The sequence below is a fragment of the Mustelus asterias genome, chromosome 8 (genome assembly GCF_964213995.1).
Source record: "Mustelus asterias chromosome 8, sMusAst1.hap1.1, whole genome shotgun sequence".
Lineage (NCBI taxonomy): Eukaryota > Metazoa > Chordata > Chondrichthyes > Carcharhiniformes > Triakidae > Mustelus > Mustelus asterias.
In genome coordinates this window covers 4478711-4495597 of record NC_135808.1, presented here as the reverse complement: position 1 = coordinate 4495597, position 16887 = coordinate 4478711, and the positions used below count along the sequence as shown (strand labels likewise).

The window sequence follows — 16887 nt, the reverse complement described above, 5'->3', positions numbered from 1 at the left end:
AATGAGGTAGTGGAAGATATGCCAGCAGAGGTTCCAAACCCTTATACCTTGATGACAAATATACCACCTGAAAGTAGATGGTTTACTGTAATAGACCTATGTTCGGCATTTTTTAGTGTGCCACTAGCTCAAGAAAGTCAGTATCTCTTTGCATTTACGTACGAGGGGAAACAATACACATACAATAAGATGCCCCAAGGATTTAAACATTCCCCACATGTATTCAATCAGGTGTTGAGAGCAGATTTAGAAGGAATACAGTTGGAAGGAACACTAATACAATATGTGGATGATTTATTATTATGCACAGGAACACAAGAACAATGCAGGAAGGATAGTTTAAAACTATTGAAAAGACTAGCAGAAGGGGGTCATAAAGTATCAAGGAAAAAGCTGCAGCTGTGCCAGAAAAAGGTAGAATACTTGGGGAGAGAAATATCAGCAGGACAGAAGGAGATAGCTTCACAGCAAATAGAAGCAGTACTAAAAGTTCCGAAACCACAGACGGTGGGACAAATGATGACATTTTTGGGAATGACAGGATTCAGTTCAGAATGGGTGGAAAGCTATGCCGAAAAAACGCAGACACTACGAAAGATAATGAAGGAGGCAGGGTGCGAAGAATTAAAAGCCAAACTAAAATGGGATAAAGATGCTTCAGACGCATTTGAGAATATAAAGAGAGAAATGGCACAGGCACCAGCATTGGCCTTACCGACCTATGACAAATCCTTTGACTTATTTGTGAGTAACAGAGAAGCCGGATTTGCTACAGCAGTGTTAACGCAGGAAAATTGCAAGGGTAGACGAAGGCAGGCTGTAGCATATTACAGTACCAAGCTAGACGACGTAGCGATGGGATACCCTCCGTGCTATCAAGGTCTGGCAGCAGCTTGGTGGGCGTACGAAAAGGCAGCCACAGTCACAATGGGATATCCGATAAACATACATGTATACCATAAGGTAGCGGAATTGATTGAGCAAGGAAAATTTGTGCTGACACCTGCTAGGATCCATCATTATCGAATGCTAACTACATTTCCAGATATCACGATAATAAAGTGCAACAGAGTAAATCCAGCTGATTACATGCCATTACCTCATGAGGGAGAGGAGCATGAGTGTGTAAGAGAGACAAAAGTGTTTATGAAACTGAGAAAAGACTTAAGAGCAGAGGGACTAGTGACAGAAGGGAAAAGGATACTGTATGTAGATGACTCATGTTACAGGGATCACTTAGGAAACCACGCAGGCTATGCCATAATTGAACAGAAAGGGGAAACACTTGAAGTCATAGAAGCAGAGAAATGTGAACAGCCCTGTTCAGCCCAACTGGCAGAACTTAAAGCATTGACCAGAGCATGTGAGTTAGCAAACGGGGAAGCGGTGGAAATTTATACTGATTCGGCCTATGCCCACGGGGTCTGCCATCTGTTCGGGGCAATATGGAAGCAAAGGGGATTTATGAAAAGCGGAGGAGGACCAATACAACATGAAGGTCAAATCAGGGCTTTAATAAGGGCCATGATGGGTCCAAGGGAATTAGCCATAATTAAGTGTCAGGCGCATAAAAAGGGAGCAGACAGCATCACACAGGGAAACACCAAAGCCGACAAGGCAGCTAAAGAAGCGTCAGGATGCATTGAGGCTACGATAGCCCCAGTAGAAATAGCAAGGCCGTACCCAGGGCCAGGTACGGGGGATATCGAACCTCATATCACATTAGAAGATGTGGCACAATTACAGGAGGAAACCTCTGTAGCTGAAAAGACAATGTGGAAAGATAGAGGAGCACTACAGGGACAACATGACAGGATATGGAGAAATGGGGAGGGATTGGTCATAGCACCCACATCATTACTAACCGTACTAATTAGCGAAGCGCATGGAGTGGACCACTGTGCAAGAGGAGAAGTGGCTAGGAAGATCAAGAAGGAAGGATTCTGGTCACCATACCTGCAAAACTCAATTGACTACATACTAAGTCAGTGTGAGGTGTGTGCTCAGAATAACATCAGGAAGGGCATTACTGCCCCAATAGGGCATATACCCATTCCTGAAGGACCATTTAAACATCTATGCATGGACTATGTGGATATGGGAAAGGTGGTAAGGGGGAAAAGATACATGCTAGTGATTATTGATAGATTCAGCAGATGGATAGAAGCAACGCCATCCAAAGATCAAGGATCTGGAACGGTGATTAACTTCCTGTCAAAAGAAATTATCCCAAGATTTGGCATACCCATGCAATTAAGTTCAGACAATGGATCTGCTTTTATAGGAAGGGCACTGAGAGAGACACTCTCGGCACTCCGAATAAAGCAGAAGTTTGGATGCGTATATCACCCTCAATCCCAAGGAATGGTGGAGAGAGCAAACGGGACCCTTAAGGCTAAAATAAGCAAAATTTGCAGTGAAACAGGGAAAAATTGGATAGATGCTCTGCCATTGGCTCTAATGCAATACAGGAGTCAGGAAAACAGAATCACACATTTGAGCCCACATGCAATGATGACAGGAAGAGTAATGCCGGTACCTAAGATCAGGGGATCAGGAGGTCCTACGCTAGAATGTTTAGATCAAAGCACAAAAGAATATATACAACAATTAACTGTTATACATAGAACTATATTTGAACAGGAGAAAGCCAAGGAGGAGGAGAATCCAGTAACAGAACATCAGATCAAACCTGGAGATCGAGTATACATCAGAAAGTTCCGGAGACGTTGGAACGAACCGAGACGAGAAGGACCGTTTGAAGTCACCAAAGTGTCTCCCACGGCGTTGCAAGTAGAAGGCAGTACACTGTGGTATCACTTGAACCATTGTACCAGAACGGTATCAGGGGTAGGGGAGAGAAGGGAGATTGAAGATAGTGGCAGAGTGGATAGAAGTAGCAGCGAGGAAGAGATAGAAGTACACGGGGAGAATCGTGGGGAGGAGAAACAGAGCCAAAGAGGAACAGAAAGAGTAGAGGATGATGAAAGTGGCTCTGTACATGAGCTGGCTGATGATACAAATGCCCAGCCTGGGCTTATTAGTCAAGGTGCCAAGGGAGGTGAGGACAGGGAAGGGGCCTCATTCCCCACCTGGGACTTGGAAACTATTTCCCTTAGGGACTTCCTTGACCCATAGAAAAGGAAAGTGGGATACAGAGGACATAAGGGTGCAGAATCAGGAAGATAGAGTATTAAGACAAACAAGACGTAAACGATTTGTGAGCACAAATACTATTTGGGAGAAAGCGCAGAAAAACAAATGGTGGAAATGGGCTGAGTATACAGGTCAGAAAAACAGTGATGGGAAAGAGTGTGTGGTATGTGCATCAGAGAGACCTAACACCCAAGTAACTGATATACCATGGGGATCAGGAGACTGTGAAACCAGGCAACAAAGCTGGAGAAAGGAAAATTGCCGTGCATATACCACATATATACGGACATATACAATAGGGAATCGGAAGTACACGTATGAGACGATAAACTGTTCAGGATCCGCATGTGCTAACCTTTGTAAAGGTAAGCCGCCGTTGTGCCCATACCACTGCATCCTGTTTGCTGGGGTAAAAAAGGGCATCTACAATGTGACCCACAAATGTCCAAAGTGGCCAAAAACGGCAATGGACGCAGTCCCAAAGGAATGGAGGGTAGAGCCCGACTTACGAATCCAAGATTGCTATTGGAGGGAAAGCAGAACAGGAAGTAGTTTGGGAAAATACACAGGGGAGTGTGTAAGGATTTGGAATACAACCGACATCCGTAGACTGATCATCCCAATCAAAGGAGGAACGCCACCCCCTCCTTATGTATTAGACTTTCAAGTAAATCAACTGGCCGATCTCTGGTGGCTTTGTGGCCCGGAGAAAGGGCTGCTGGCACAATTACCACTGAATTGGAAGGGACTATGTGCCCGAGTTATGCTTGCCCAGAGCACTGTGATACTACCGGTGGAAAAAGAAATTAAATCACAAAGAATTAAGAGGGCATATACCCCTGACCCTACGATAAAATTGGACGCAATCGGACAGCCCCGCGGCATCCCGAATGAGTTCAAAGCTAGGAACGAAATAGCTGCAGGGTTTGAATCCCTCTTTGTTTGGATCACACCCAGCAAGAATACTGAGTGGATCAATTACATCTATTATAATCAGCAGAGGTTTATTAATTATTCGAATGATGCCCTGGAGGCCTTAGGAGAGCAGTTGGATGCGACCAGCAAAATGGTGTGGCAAAATCGACAGGCGTTAGATTGGCTCCTGGCAGAGAAAGGAGGGGTGTGTGTTATGTTTGGGGATCAGTGTTGCACATTTATCCCTGATAACACTAATCCAGAGGGGTCATTTACACAAGCCATGAATAAGTTGAAGAATCTTAGGAAAGAAGTGAAAGAAAATGCTGGGTTTGGGCATGAGGTATGGAGTTGGCTGGACAGAATGTTAGGAAGATGGGGGGCGTGGTTTGCCAAAGCTGGAGCTGTAGCAATCGCAACAATAATCATTCTGGGATTGATATTTTGTTGTTTTTTACCCGCCCTGAGATCCTTCCTTACCAGAGTGGCAGCGCGGCAGATGGTGACACGGGTGATAAGCAGCTCACGCTCACGAGAAAAAACAGAGGAATGGGAAAACCTTGAGCCGCCCCCGCTGAGTGGATTTACAATGACCTTGGTCGAAGTTGAAACTCGTCACTCTGTAAAATAACTACAATAGTGGAAGATCGCCTTGTGACAACAATAGCACCTTGCTGAAGTCCGCGGGAAACCAGGAGAATTTAGTCTGTACACAGGAATCAGTCTTTTTCCCCTCCCTAGACAAGAGTGGGAAGGTTTTTGGCTGATGACTGTCAGGGGCAGGCAATCTGGAGGAGCAACCCAAGAATCAGAACCTGGATAGACAAATTATGATAAAGTTAGAATAGGGACACTGATCCCTGACCAAAATATTCGGCTCCTCCACATCGCCTGCAAAAAGTGATTAAAATAAAATGCAAATGGGATCGAGCGAGGGGATTATTTGAGCTTGGTAATCGGGATGAGGCTAGGGAATAGCCTCAAAGGGGGGACTTGTAAGGGAAATTGTACTGGATATTGTATGAGTTTAGTATGGAATTCAGATTCATAGGTCTTAGTGAAATAATAAAGCAGATTTAGATCAGTAGTGAAAATGGATATGTAACCTAAAGTAACTTCGTGTGACCTAATGTGATCAAGTATAGATGACATGCTCAAGGCAGAGGAAACAGGGAAGTAATATGGCAGTCACTGATTAGCAAAAGCAGACAATAGTCACTTAAGAAAACAATGAATACTGCTCAGTGGTCTAACTTAATGTTGGACCATAAAAGTCAGCAAAGAGGATGTCTTTTCTAACACATTCGGCCTAAGTCAGCAAAGAGGATGTTTTTTCCAACCCTAAGTCAGCAAAACCACGATTATTGTACAAGCAGAGAAGTTTACATAAGAGCAAGAATTATAACCACCATGGTTTAAGAAACAAAGAAATGTAACAGGGAGCGACAAATCGCGAATAAAACGGATAAAGGGTCAACTAAAAACAATGGTGGCCAAAGAAACAAGGTCAGGCTGTAAAGTAAGATAAGAAACAAGGTCAGGATGTAAAAGTGAGATAAGAATCCTGAGATATGAAGCTGAAATGTATTTAAAGACTGAAAGCCTGAGGGCTCTTTGGATTGTTCCGGACATCCCGGCTTTATTCTGCTTGTGCTGCGAAATAAAGTCTATTGCTTGAAAGATCACTGCTCAGACTCTCTGTTTTAAACCGATGTGAACGAATTGTCGTCCTGGGGAACCACGACAGGACCAGGACAGGTTGTTGGTGATCTGAACACCTTGAAACCTGAAGCTCTGGACCATTCCCACTTCCTCACTGTTGTTGTAGACAGGGGCATGTCCTCTATTACATTTCCTGAAGTCGATGACTCTCGTTCGTTTTACTGACATTGAGGGAGATTATTGTCGTCACACCATTTTACCAGATTCTCTATCTCTTTCCTGTAGCCCGTCTCATCGTTGTTTGAGATCTGACCCACTATGGTCGTGTCATCAGCAAACTTGAAAATCGAGCTGGAGGGGAATTTGGCCACGTGGTCATAGGTGTATAGGGAGTATCGTAGGGGGCTGAGAACACAGCCTTGTGGAGCACTGGAGTTGAGGATGATCATTGAGGAGATGTCGTTCCCTATCCTTACTGATTGCGGCCTGTACGAAAGGAAGTCTAGGATCCAGTCGCAGAGCGAGGAGCCAAGCCATAGGCCATGGAGTTTGGAGATGAGTTTTGTTGGAATAATGGTGTTGAAGGCTGAGCTGTAGTCAATGAATAGGAGTCTGACATCGGTGTCTTTGTTATCTGGGTGATCCAGGTTTGAGTGCAGGGCCAGGGAGATGGCGTCTGCTGTGGACCTGTTGCGGTGATAAGTGAACTATCATTGATCCAGGCAATCTGGGAGGCCGGAATTGATTTGTGCCATGACTAACCTTTCAAAGCATTTCATAATGATGGATGTCAGAGCCACCGGACGGTAGACAAGTTAAAGTTTATTTATTAGTCACAAGTAACGCTTACATTGACACTGCAATGAAGTTACTGTGAAATTCCCCATGTCGCCACAGTCTGGCACCTGGTTGGGTCAATGCACCTAACCAGCATGTCTTTCAGAATGTGGGAGGAAACCGGAGCACCCGGATGAAACCCACGCTAACACATGGAGAACGTGCAAACTCCACACAGACAGTGACCCAAGCCGGGAATCGAACCCAGGTCCCTGGCGCTGTGAAGCAGCAGTGCTAACCAGTGCTACCTTGCCGCCCCGCACACTGCCTGATTGTTGGAATGGTCTAAACCTGAACTGCTAGAATGAGTGTTCCAACAAATTGCATAACTCGGGAAGTAAAGAACGCTTTAAACGAAACTCGGAGGGTGAAGGATCCAAATTGCGTTCATGTGGTAAATCCAGGGGGAGATTCAAGGCAAGAAACCATCATAATAATATGGGAAATGAGGATCAAAGAATAGCAGGAATGGACAAAGAGATCAAAACTAAGAATACAACAGGAATCAAGACTAGATGATACAAAGATAATAAAAAGTTGAAACTAAAAGCTGTGTATGTGAATGTACACAACATTCATAACAAAGTAAACAAATTGATAACATGTACACAACATTCATAACAAAGTAAACAAATTGATAACTGTGTATGTGAATGTACACAACATTCATAACAAAGTAAACAAATTGATAACACACATTGAAGTAAATGAAAATGATCTGATAACTTTACAGAGACATTGCTGCAGGACGAAAGGATAACATTTAATGACATTCAAGAAGGATAGAAAGCTCGGTAAAGGTGGAGGGGTAGCACTGTTTATCAAGGACCACAAAGAACAGTACAGCACAGGAAACAGGCCCTTCGGCCCTCCAAGCCTGTGCCGCTCCTTGGTCCAACTAGACCAATCGTTTGTATCCCTCCATTCCCAGGCTGCTCATGTGACTATCCAGGTAAGTCTTAAACGATGTCAGCGTGCCTGCCTCCACCACCCTACTTGGCAGCGCATTCCAGGCCCCCACCACCCTCTGCGTGAAAAACGTCCCTCTGATGTCTGAGTTATACTTCGCCCCTCTCAGCTTGAGCCCGTGACCCCTCGTGATCGTCACCTCCGACCTGGGAAAAAGCTTCCCACTGTTCACCCTATCTATACCCTTCATAATCTTGTATACCTCTATTAGATCTCCCCTCATTCTCCGTCTTTCCAAGGAGGACAACCCCAGTCTACCCAATCTCTCCTCATAGCTAAGACCCTCCATACCAGGCAACATCCTGGTAAACCTTCTCTGCACTCTCTCCAATGCCTCCACGTCCTTCTGGTAGTGCGGCGACCAGAACTGGACGCAGTACTCCAAATGTGCCTAACCAGCGTTCTGTACAGCTGCATCAGCAGACTCCAGCTTTTATACTCTATACCCCATCCTATAAAGGCAAGCATACCATATGCCTTCTTCACCACCTTCTCCACCTGTGTTGCCACCTTCAAGGATTTGTGGACTTGCACACCTAGGTCCCTCTGTGTTTCTATACTCCTGATGACTCTGCCATTTATTGTATAACTCCTCCCTACATTATTTCTTTCAAAATGCATCACTTCGCATTTATCCGGATTAAACTCCATCTGCCACCTCTCCGCCCAATTTTCCAGCCTATCTATATCCTGCTGTATTGCCCGACAATGCTCTTCGCTATCCGCAATTGGTGCAATAGCTGGAGATGACCTCGGTTCAGGAGATCCGAATATAAAATTGGTTTGGAGATGAGGAATAGGAGGGGAAAGAAGTCAATAGTGGGAGTGGTCGACAGTCCTCGCAACAGTCGCCACAATGTGGGTCACAGATGAAAAGACAGTAATAATCATGGATGATTTTAATCTAAATATAAACCGGAAAAATCAGGCTGTAGTTTCCAGGATGGGGAGTTCACAGAATTCTTTCGAGAAAGTTTCTCACAGCAGAACGTTCTGGAACTAACCAGAGAGTAGGTTATATTAGACTTGTCTTTGTGCACTGTGACAGGAATAATGAGTGAATTCAGAGTGAAGGCAGCACTAGGTAGCAGCAACTACAATATGATTGAATTTGAAATCCAGTTTGAAAGGGAAAAGAGAGGATCTAAGATCGGTATTTTAAACTTGAATCGGAGCAACTATCTGATCATGAAAGCTAAGCTAGTTGTAGTGAACTGGGTCCCCAGGCTTGGGGATATATCGACAGAGAAGCAATGGCAGATATTTAAGACGATATTTCAGAATAAATATATTCCTACTGGAAAGAAAATCCCCCATGGGAGGACCCACCATCTGCGGTTCACTAAGAAGTTAAAGAAAGACTCAAATTAATGGAAAAAGCAGATAACTGAGCAAAGATGAATGGCAGGTTAGATGACTGATCAGAATGTAAAGAATGGCAGAGATCAAAACCCCGCAATAGTGTAGCAGCAGCAAAATAGGTATCCAGTGTCCCCACACTAAACATAAGGAGAAGTCACATTGTCTGTACAAACTGGAGACATTTGATTGAACTGGAGACTCAATACAATCTTGATCTTCCATTGCATGGTGATGCCCCACCCAGAGGAACAATCTATACAATGGTTTAATCCCTGGTCTTAAAGGGACCATTGGAAACTCCATTGGAAATGAAGTAAGGAGTTTATTTGCTCTGTTTCCTGCCTAAAATTTATACCGGAAACAACAACATCAAAACAGAAAACTTCATCATTATCACAATGCTGTTCCTGTGATCTTGTTGTTTGCAAATTGGTTTTCTCATTTTCTACATTCAAACAGTGACTGTTCCTCAAAATTATTTCACTGGTTCTGAAGTATTTAGGTTCACACTGCAGGAATGAAGGAAGCTTTTGATGATTTCTCTGTGACCAGGAGGTGAGTTATTTTTCTTACTGCTGCTCACTGCTCCTTTCTCTCTCACCCCCACTGTGTATTCATGAGGATTTCTTGTCCCCTGTTCTCTCCTCAGGAACGACAGAACCTTTTCCCACACTGCAAACCAGTGGGAAACTGGACAGTGATATTGTTCTGAAGATCAGCCCTCAGAATGGATTGGGCCTCTGATCAAATTCATAGAGTGAGTGGTGGGTTCACTGGTTCACTGCCTCAATGGAGTCACTCAAAAACTCAACCTCACTCAATCCAAACTGCCCTGTCACCCGCCCTATTCTACATTTAACGCTATAGCTACTTTGATCTAGACTCTATGACCGTGTTAAACATGTGGATGTTTATAATCTCCCTTTTATTCTGAACCTTGAACATTTCAATAAGATCACCACACTCCCTCTCTTATCCAGTGCAGACTCGCAGTTTCTGCAGTCCCTCCTCTTGATTAATGTGTCCAATTCCACCAGACAGATTTTCTGTCATTTATCACTTGCTCTCTAATGCCTGTGTGTCTTCCTGAGAAATGATGATTTAAAAAATGTTTCCCAGAATGACAGACGGGACCAGTCCAGTCTCCTGGTGCAATTCTATTCACATCCTGAGATTGATGCTCTATTCCTCTGGTTATACAGATCCCTTCACTGCTTTGACACACAGTGCTGATGGCTTCAGACACTTACCCAGAGCAATCCACAGAAAGAGAAATATGAGAATGGGGAGACTCCAGGTATTAACAACCGGAAATGTGAGTATTTAATCTGGATCTTTGGAGCCCATTCAATATATTTACAACTGGATTTATAACCAGGAAAATTAATATGAGAGATTTACCGGGGTTAATGAAGTTTATCATTTCTCTCCATGCTCTGTACTGTAAAGGGCCTTTGTACTTCCCGATAGACAGGGCGGCAGCAGATACTGAGAGTGTGTGATACTCATCACTAATCCTGTAAATGGTAAAAATGATGCTATGAATTTGTCTTTGTTAGAAGATTTTAGAATTTATTTAAATGGTCAAGTTTTCAGCATTTTTGATGATAGAGAAAATGTACAAAGTGAAATGTTAATCTAGTTTCTCTAACTGAGAAAGGAATAACTTTTAAATTCAAGGGCAGAGAATGGAAACAGCCATGTCTTGAAAAAGGTTCAAAACCTGATAACAGCCATCACACACTGCAGGAAGTGATTAACATTTAGCCTGTCCACTTGCTGTATTATAAACAAAGTTTGTAGAACAAACACAAAGGCTGGAAACATCCCAAAGCTGAATATCCAATTCTGCAATCCCTGGGCCCACAACTCTCCCAGAATCCTGCTCTCCTCGACTTCCGGCACCTTGAACATCTCTGATTTCAGTCACTCCCCCATTGGGAGCTGGACCTTCAGCTGCCGAGGTCCTGAGCTCTGGAATTCCTTCCCTGATCCTCTCTATCTATCTATTTCTCTTTCTTCCTTTAAGACGCTCTCTGAAATCCATCTCCGTCATCCAGATTAATATTTCCTTATTTGGCTCTGTGTCAATTTACTTTTATGACGCTCCTGTGAAACCCTTTAGAATATTAATTTCCAATGAAGGCAATATATAAATTCAAGTGTTGTGGTTGTTAACGACACAGAGCCAGATTGTATTAGTATAAAATTAGAATCCGTTCCCCCTTTAACGTGAGACTTTCTCGGGTTGGTCAGGCTCCATGCAGGGACATGGGTGACCCACTCCTTGGAAACATGGACCGTGTGGCTCTCTCAGGGTCAGTGGGAAGGTCACAGACACTAACAGCCAACATCAGGCAAGAGATCACTTCTGGCCTGGGAACCAGATTGTATTATTTACACTTCCCGGTTATTTATTACAATATTGTAGAACAGTTCTGTAAAATCACTGTAATAAAGTGAGTTATCATAAAGCTCTCGTCAGTGTGTATACGCGGAGCTTATCATTTCCTGCTGTGTGTGATGTCTTGGTAACTAATGACCAACCATTTTAAGTTGTGACAACAACCAATAAATAAATACATAATAACACTTCACTGAGTTTATTTAACAAACTGCAGAGTTTCAGTAAAGAACATGTCCTACCTTCTCTTCCGACAAGCTTCCTCCTGAAAGAAATGAATCAGGAACAGTGAGGGTGACAGTAACAGATCTCAGGAGCAGTTCGACAGGCTGGTGAAATGAGCAGACTCAGAGCAGGTGAGATTTCACACGGAAATGTAAAGTGATGCATTTTGGAAGGAAGATTGTGGAGAGTCAAATAAACTGGAATTGAACATCAGTCCCGCTCACAGACACAGTGACTCTCACACACCGTACCAGACACACCCACACACTCACAACATGGAACTGGAACTGGATATCAGTCCTGCTGACAGACAGTGGGGGTTATTCTCCAGCCCAATGTGATGCTCGAGCAATGCAACAGGCTGGGGGACATCAGTGGAGGTTGTTTAGCGGGCTCCCCGCTCGGCGCCACGGCCTCCACGCATCTCCCAGACGAAGATTTGTGGCGTCATCAGCTCCGCCCAGCTGATTTCCATATGTAAGTTCCTATTTACATCTAATTAGTGGGTCCGGGATTAGAGTCTCCGGACCTGCTAGTGTGTCTCCCCCTGCCAGGAGTGGTTCACCCCAGTGGGTTTTAGACCAGCTCCCACTAACAGGGAGCAGGCGGCCCGACCCCACCAGAGGGAACAGAGGCCATGGAGGCCCCCCCCAGGAGGTCGGGGGTAAGGGGTGTGCACCCTGGGCAGTGCCAGCCTGGCCCCCTGTCAATGCCCAAGGGGCAAAGTGGCAATGCCCACTGGGCATCGAGCAGTGCCAATGGGGCGGGTCAGGGGGGGCAGGGCAATGAGGGTGGGGCCTGTTGTAAGGACGATCGGTGGGAGTGGGTGGGGAGGTGGATGGGTCCCACTGCCACTCTGCATAGGGATCGGTGGCAGAGAATGGGAAGAGGGTGATCAGGACCGGCCATCCAGGTTGGGGGCGGGGTGGCGGGATTGGGGTTCAGGGAGATCGGGGCTGAAGGGGCAGTTGGCGGGGCAGAGTGGGTGCGGGGCGGGGACGGCGGGGGGGTTGTGGACATATCGGCGCATGCCCGGAGAGGTCCCAGAGGCCAGCAATCAGGGAATAAGGGGGATCGAAGGGGCAGGGATGCGGGGTCGCGGAGCTGGCCAGCGATCTCCGCTCTGACAGATCGGTGCATGTGCAGTTTCCCACTCAGCGCTATGCTGCCGGCCTCTCCAACGGGAATGGGGCCCGCTCCCTGATTTTCAGCGTGAATCGCGCTGAGGCACTCTACAATACTCAGAGTTTGGGCGATTCATTTTGAAAATCCCACTATAAAAACCCCAGCGGGAATTACTCCAGGTTTTACACAAATTCAGAAGCACTTCGAATTGTTTTGGGAGAATCGGCCCCAGTGACTCACACACCATACCAGACACACCCACACACTCACAACATGGAACTGGAACTGGATTACAATGGGAGCTCCAGGGGGAAATTAAACTCGGGAAATAAGGAAATAATCACAAAGCAAGTGTGAAAATTAATAGAACTCATTCCAGGTATTCCCGGGAATCTCAGTGTGGGAGCCGTTAGTTCAGAGTCACAGCAGAATTTCAACGGAATAGACAGAAATTTGTTCAATTCTGTTAGTATTTTCCAGTAAATTTATATTTTATTAATTTCACAGTTACCATCAGTTATTTAGTGACTGTGAAGTTTCCCTGAACTGAGCCGCAATATATTCCCTCACCTTCAGAAATATCAGCTCATCTTTTTGCTCCATCTGTTTCTGCAACTTTGAGAGTTTCTCCTCAATAGAATTTAAATTCTCCTGAATCTCTCGAAGGTTTTTCTCCATTGGTTCTAGAATCCTCTCCTCTTCTTCCCTGAGATCGCTGAGTAAACGCTGCTCTTTCTCAGTGAGAATCTGGCGCATTTTAGTGAACTCGGATGTGATGTGGGTCTGCAGACTGCTCGACTGTTCCTACCCAATGAAATGTGAAACATAATTAATGTCCCGCGATAAAGGGAACAAAACTAACCGAGATCCCAGAAAATCAGCACAGGGGGACCTTACCCTAACTTCAGAAATCTTCCCTTTCTGTTTCTGTTCCGTTTCCAGAACCGCCGATTTCTTCTCTGTGAGAGAATCCAAGGAAGATTTCAGCTGATCCTGGGATTGGGAGAGAAAATCTCAGAATGAAAGTGTCAGAGCAGGAAAGTGAGATCAGATTATTAAATATTTACTCTTTTACCTTGTACATTTCAACAGCTTCTTTAATGGGCAGGAAGCGGTGATCTCTGTGTTCCCGCGAATCTCTACAAATCACACACATCAATTTCTTGTCAGTTTCACAAAACAGCTTCAGTTCTTCCTGATGTTCCTCACAGTGAGGTTTACTTTCCTTCTCTTTCGGATTTAGCTTTATTTGTCGAGCTTTCTCGGCCAGATTCGCTAAGGCCCGATTTATCCTGAGGTTTCTTTCCGGAAACTCCTCTCTACATTCCGGGCAGGGGTTTATCTCCTTCTTTTCCCAACACTGGGTGATACAGGAGCGGCAGAAGTTGTGTCCACAATCCAGTGTTACCGGATCAGTGAAGAAATCGAGACAAATGGGACAAATTGTCTCCTCGGTCAAACTCTGGAGCTGTTGTCTGGAAGCCATGTTCACTCTCAGCACTTCCTGATTCAAACCGCTTTCAGTTTCGATGTCACTGCAATGCCTAAACACCTTCAGTTCTACAATTTCCCGATAAAGTTCAAGACAATACTCAGAGAATTATTGTTAAAAACTATTTACTGTCCTGACAACTTTTTCAGAGGCAGAAACAAAACCTGAATATGTTGAAGGACAAACAGGTTTAGAAAATGGAGGGAGGATTGAACCCTGGCCGCGAGGTTAAGGTCCATGGGGTGTTGGCAGTGGAGGATGGAGAATGTATAAATGGGTGGGGACTGAGATTATATTGCCCTCTGCTCCAAACAGAACTCACTGCTAAATAAAAAGCACTTTGGTAAACATGGGTAAGAATCATGTACATAATTGCAGCCATTTATTGTTCAACACAAAGAGACAGAAAAGTCAAGGTGTCATTCTGGGTCACAGCTCCAGTGAAGCTATTTACAGGAACTGTGAGGTTCAAATTTATTTGTGAGAAACTTTTGCATTTATATAGCACCTTTCACAACCTCCTGGGTGTCTGGCATGTAAAAATCTACAAAGTATTCTGATGTGGAAACACTTATTATAGAGTCAGAGTCACAAGAGTTTCGCTGCACAGAAAGAGGCCCTTTGCCATCGTGTCTGTACCAGCCATCATGCACCTATGTATTCTCATCCCACTTTCCAGCATTTGGTCTGTAGCCGTGTATGCTATGGCCTTTCAAGTGCTCATCTAAAATACTTCTTAAATATTGTGAGGGTTCCTGCCTCTACCACCCTTTCAGGCAGTGGGTTCTAGATTCCCACCATCCTCTGGGTGAAAATGCTTTTCCTCAAATCCCCTCTAAATCTCCTGCCCTTACCTTAAATTTATGCCCCAAGTTATTGATCCCTCTACTAAGGGGAAAGTTTCTTCCTATCTATGTCCCTCAATTTTGTACACCTTAATCAGGTCCCCCCTTAGCCTTCTCTGCTGTAAGGAGAAACAACCTCAGTCTAACCAGCCTCTCTTCATAGCTGAAATGCTCCATCAGGCAACATCCTGCTGAATCTCCTCTGCACCCTCTCCAGTGCAATCACATCCTTCCAATAATGTAGTGACCAGAAAAGCACATAGTACTCTAGCTGTGGCCTAAAGAGTGTTTTATACAGTGTGGTAATATAATCAGGGCCTCGTTTTAAGGCTGATTAAATTGGATATCCTAAATTAAAGAATTGGGCATATTAAAATCAAACACAGTCAAACTTCAGGCATGATGAAAGTCAAATATACAAAGACACAGGAACATGTCTGGGCCTGGCTCATCAATCACCCATCAAAGATCATTGCACTCTACTGGGACCCAGCAGGAGATCATCGCACCCCATTTGAACTGCACCGGCCTATTGCTAGAAGCCCAGATCGGGCCAGACTTTCTGTCACCCAGAGTTCCTGCGGTTACCTTTTCTGGCAACAAGTTACATGTAAGCAACAGCATGGAGATGGACACCTGGGGGCGGGCTCCAGTGTCCTGTCAGGCAGACATCAAGAAACCCACTGGGTATTGGGATCCCCACTCCTGGGACCTCATTGGCCGGAAACCAGAGATGTTTCTGGAAAGGCAGGCAGGCAGGAGGATAAAGGTACACATCTCAGACACACCAGCAGCGAAGACTCGACGAGGGAGGTGACCTTGACCATCCAGAAGACTGACCAGGGAAGGAAGGAAGGAAGAAGCTGCCATTGAGACTCACCTTCGTGACGACGGAGCAGAGGGACTCAGAGAATCGGGCCTACAGTTTAATCAAACCATCTTTGCGGGTAGTATACTTGAATCTGGGGTATCCTCTTGTTTTATGGGGTAATTTAAGGGTTAATAGTGTTATTAATAAACTTATTGAACCTTTACTTGTGTTTGTCTTTTGTCCATCTTGCAAATAAGGGCACCGGGATAAAACCTTGGAGTAAGCAAACCGGTTGAAAGTATCTGAGGTTTTACTGGTACAACAATAGCTGTTCTTATCATACCCTCCCTGCTCTTATATTCAATATCTCAGCTCATAAAGACCACCTTTTCTACCTGTCCTGTTGCCTTCAAGGATCTTTGGACGTGCGCCCCTATGTCCTTCTGGTACTCTGTACTTCCTAGCGTCCTGTCATTCGTTGTGTATTCCCTTGCCCTGTTAGTCCTCCCAAAATGCATCACCTCACATTTTTCAGGGTTAAATTCCATTTGACACTGTTTTGCCCATCTGACCAACCCTCCATATCGACCTATAATCTAAAGCTTACTTCCATGCTATTTACCACACTAACATTTTTTGTGTCATCTGTGACTTTATTGATCACACCTCCAAGATTCTTGTCGTCAGGAAAACAATGGTAGTTTTAAGACTACTTAACTAAGGGGCAATTTAGTGTTGCTGTGTAAGGAAGGATCAACCTTTGGTTAGATTCGGGTGTTTGGGCAGTTACTTTGATTGTGCTCAGAGAGGTTAGGGAATGAAATGTAAATAAATGTTTGGAGTTGAAACAAGTTGTTGCTTAGCAAACAGGGGCATCTTCAGGGTAGGAATGCTTTTTGAGTTTAGTTTTAGCTGGATTTAGGAGGTATGTAATGTGAAAGAAGGCACTTAGTTTTAGAAGGCTAGAGAGGGAACTTCTATCTCAGCTTTGCGAGTAGAAAAGCCATACTATGGAGTAATGTTTAAGAAAGTAATGCCGGAAACTTAAAGAACAGCTAGTTAAGAAAACTAGAGAAATGAAGAG

At 44.6% G+C, this 16887-nt stretch overlaps 1 protein-coding gene across 1 annotated transcript in view; it reads right to left on the bottom strand.

The window, feature by feature from the left end:
* LOC144497629 (uncharacterized) overlaps positions 1-14355 on the bottom strand; it is a 73749-nt gene extending 59394 nt beyond the window's left edge. The window contains exons 1-5 of the mRNA XM_078219070.1: positions 13731-14355; positions 13553-13648; positions 13226-13459; positions 11548-11570; positions 10303-10418 (exon numbers count right to left, since the gene is read on the bottom strand). Coding sequence (XP_078075196.1) covers positions 10303-10418; positions 11548-11570; positions 13226-13459; positions 13553-13648; positions 13731-14141 — 880 coding nt within the window. The 5' untranslated portion in view covers positions 14142-14355. The remainder of the gene's footprint in view (positions 1-10302; positions 10419-11547; positions 11571-13225; positions 13460-13552; positions 13649-13730) is intronic.
* Positions 14356-16887: the final 2532 nt, after the last annotated feature.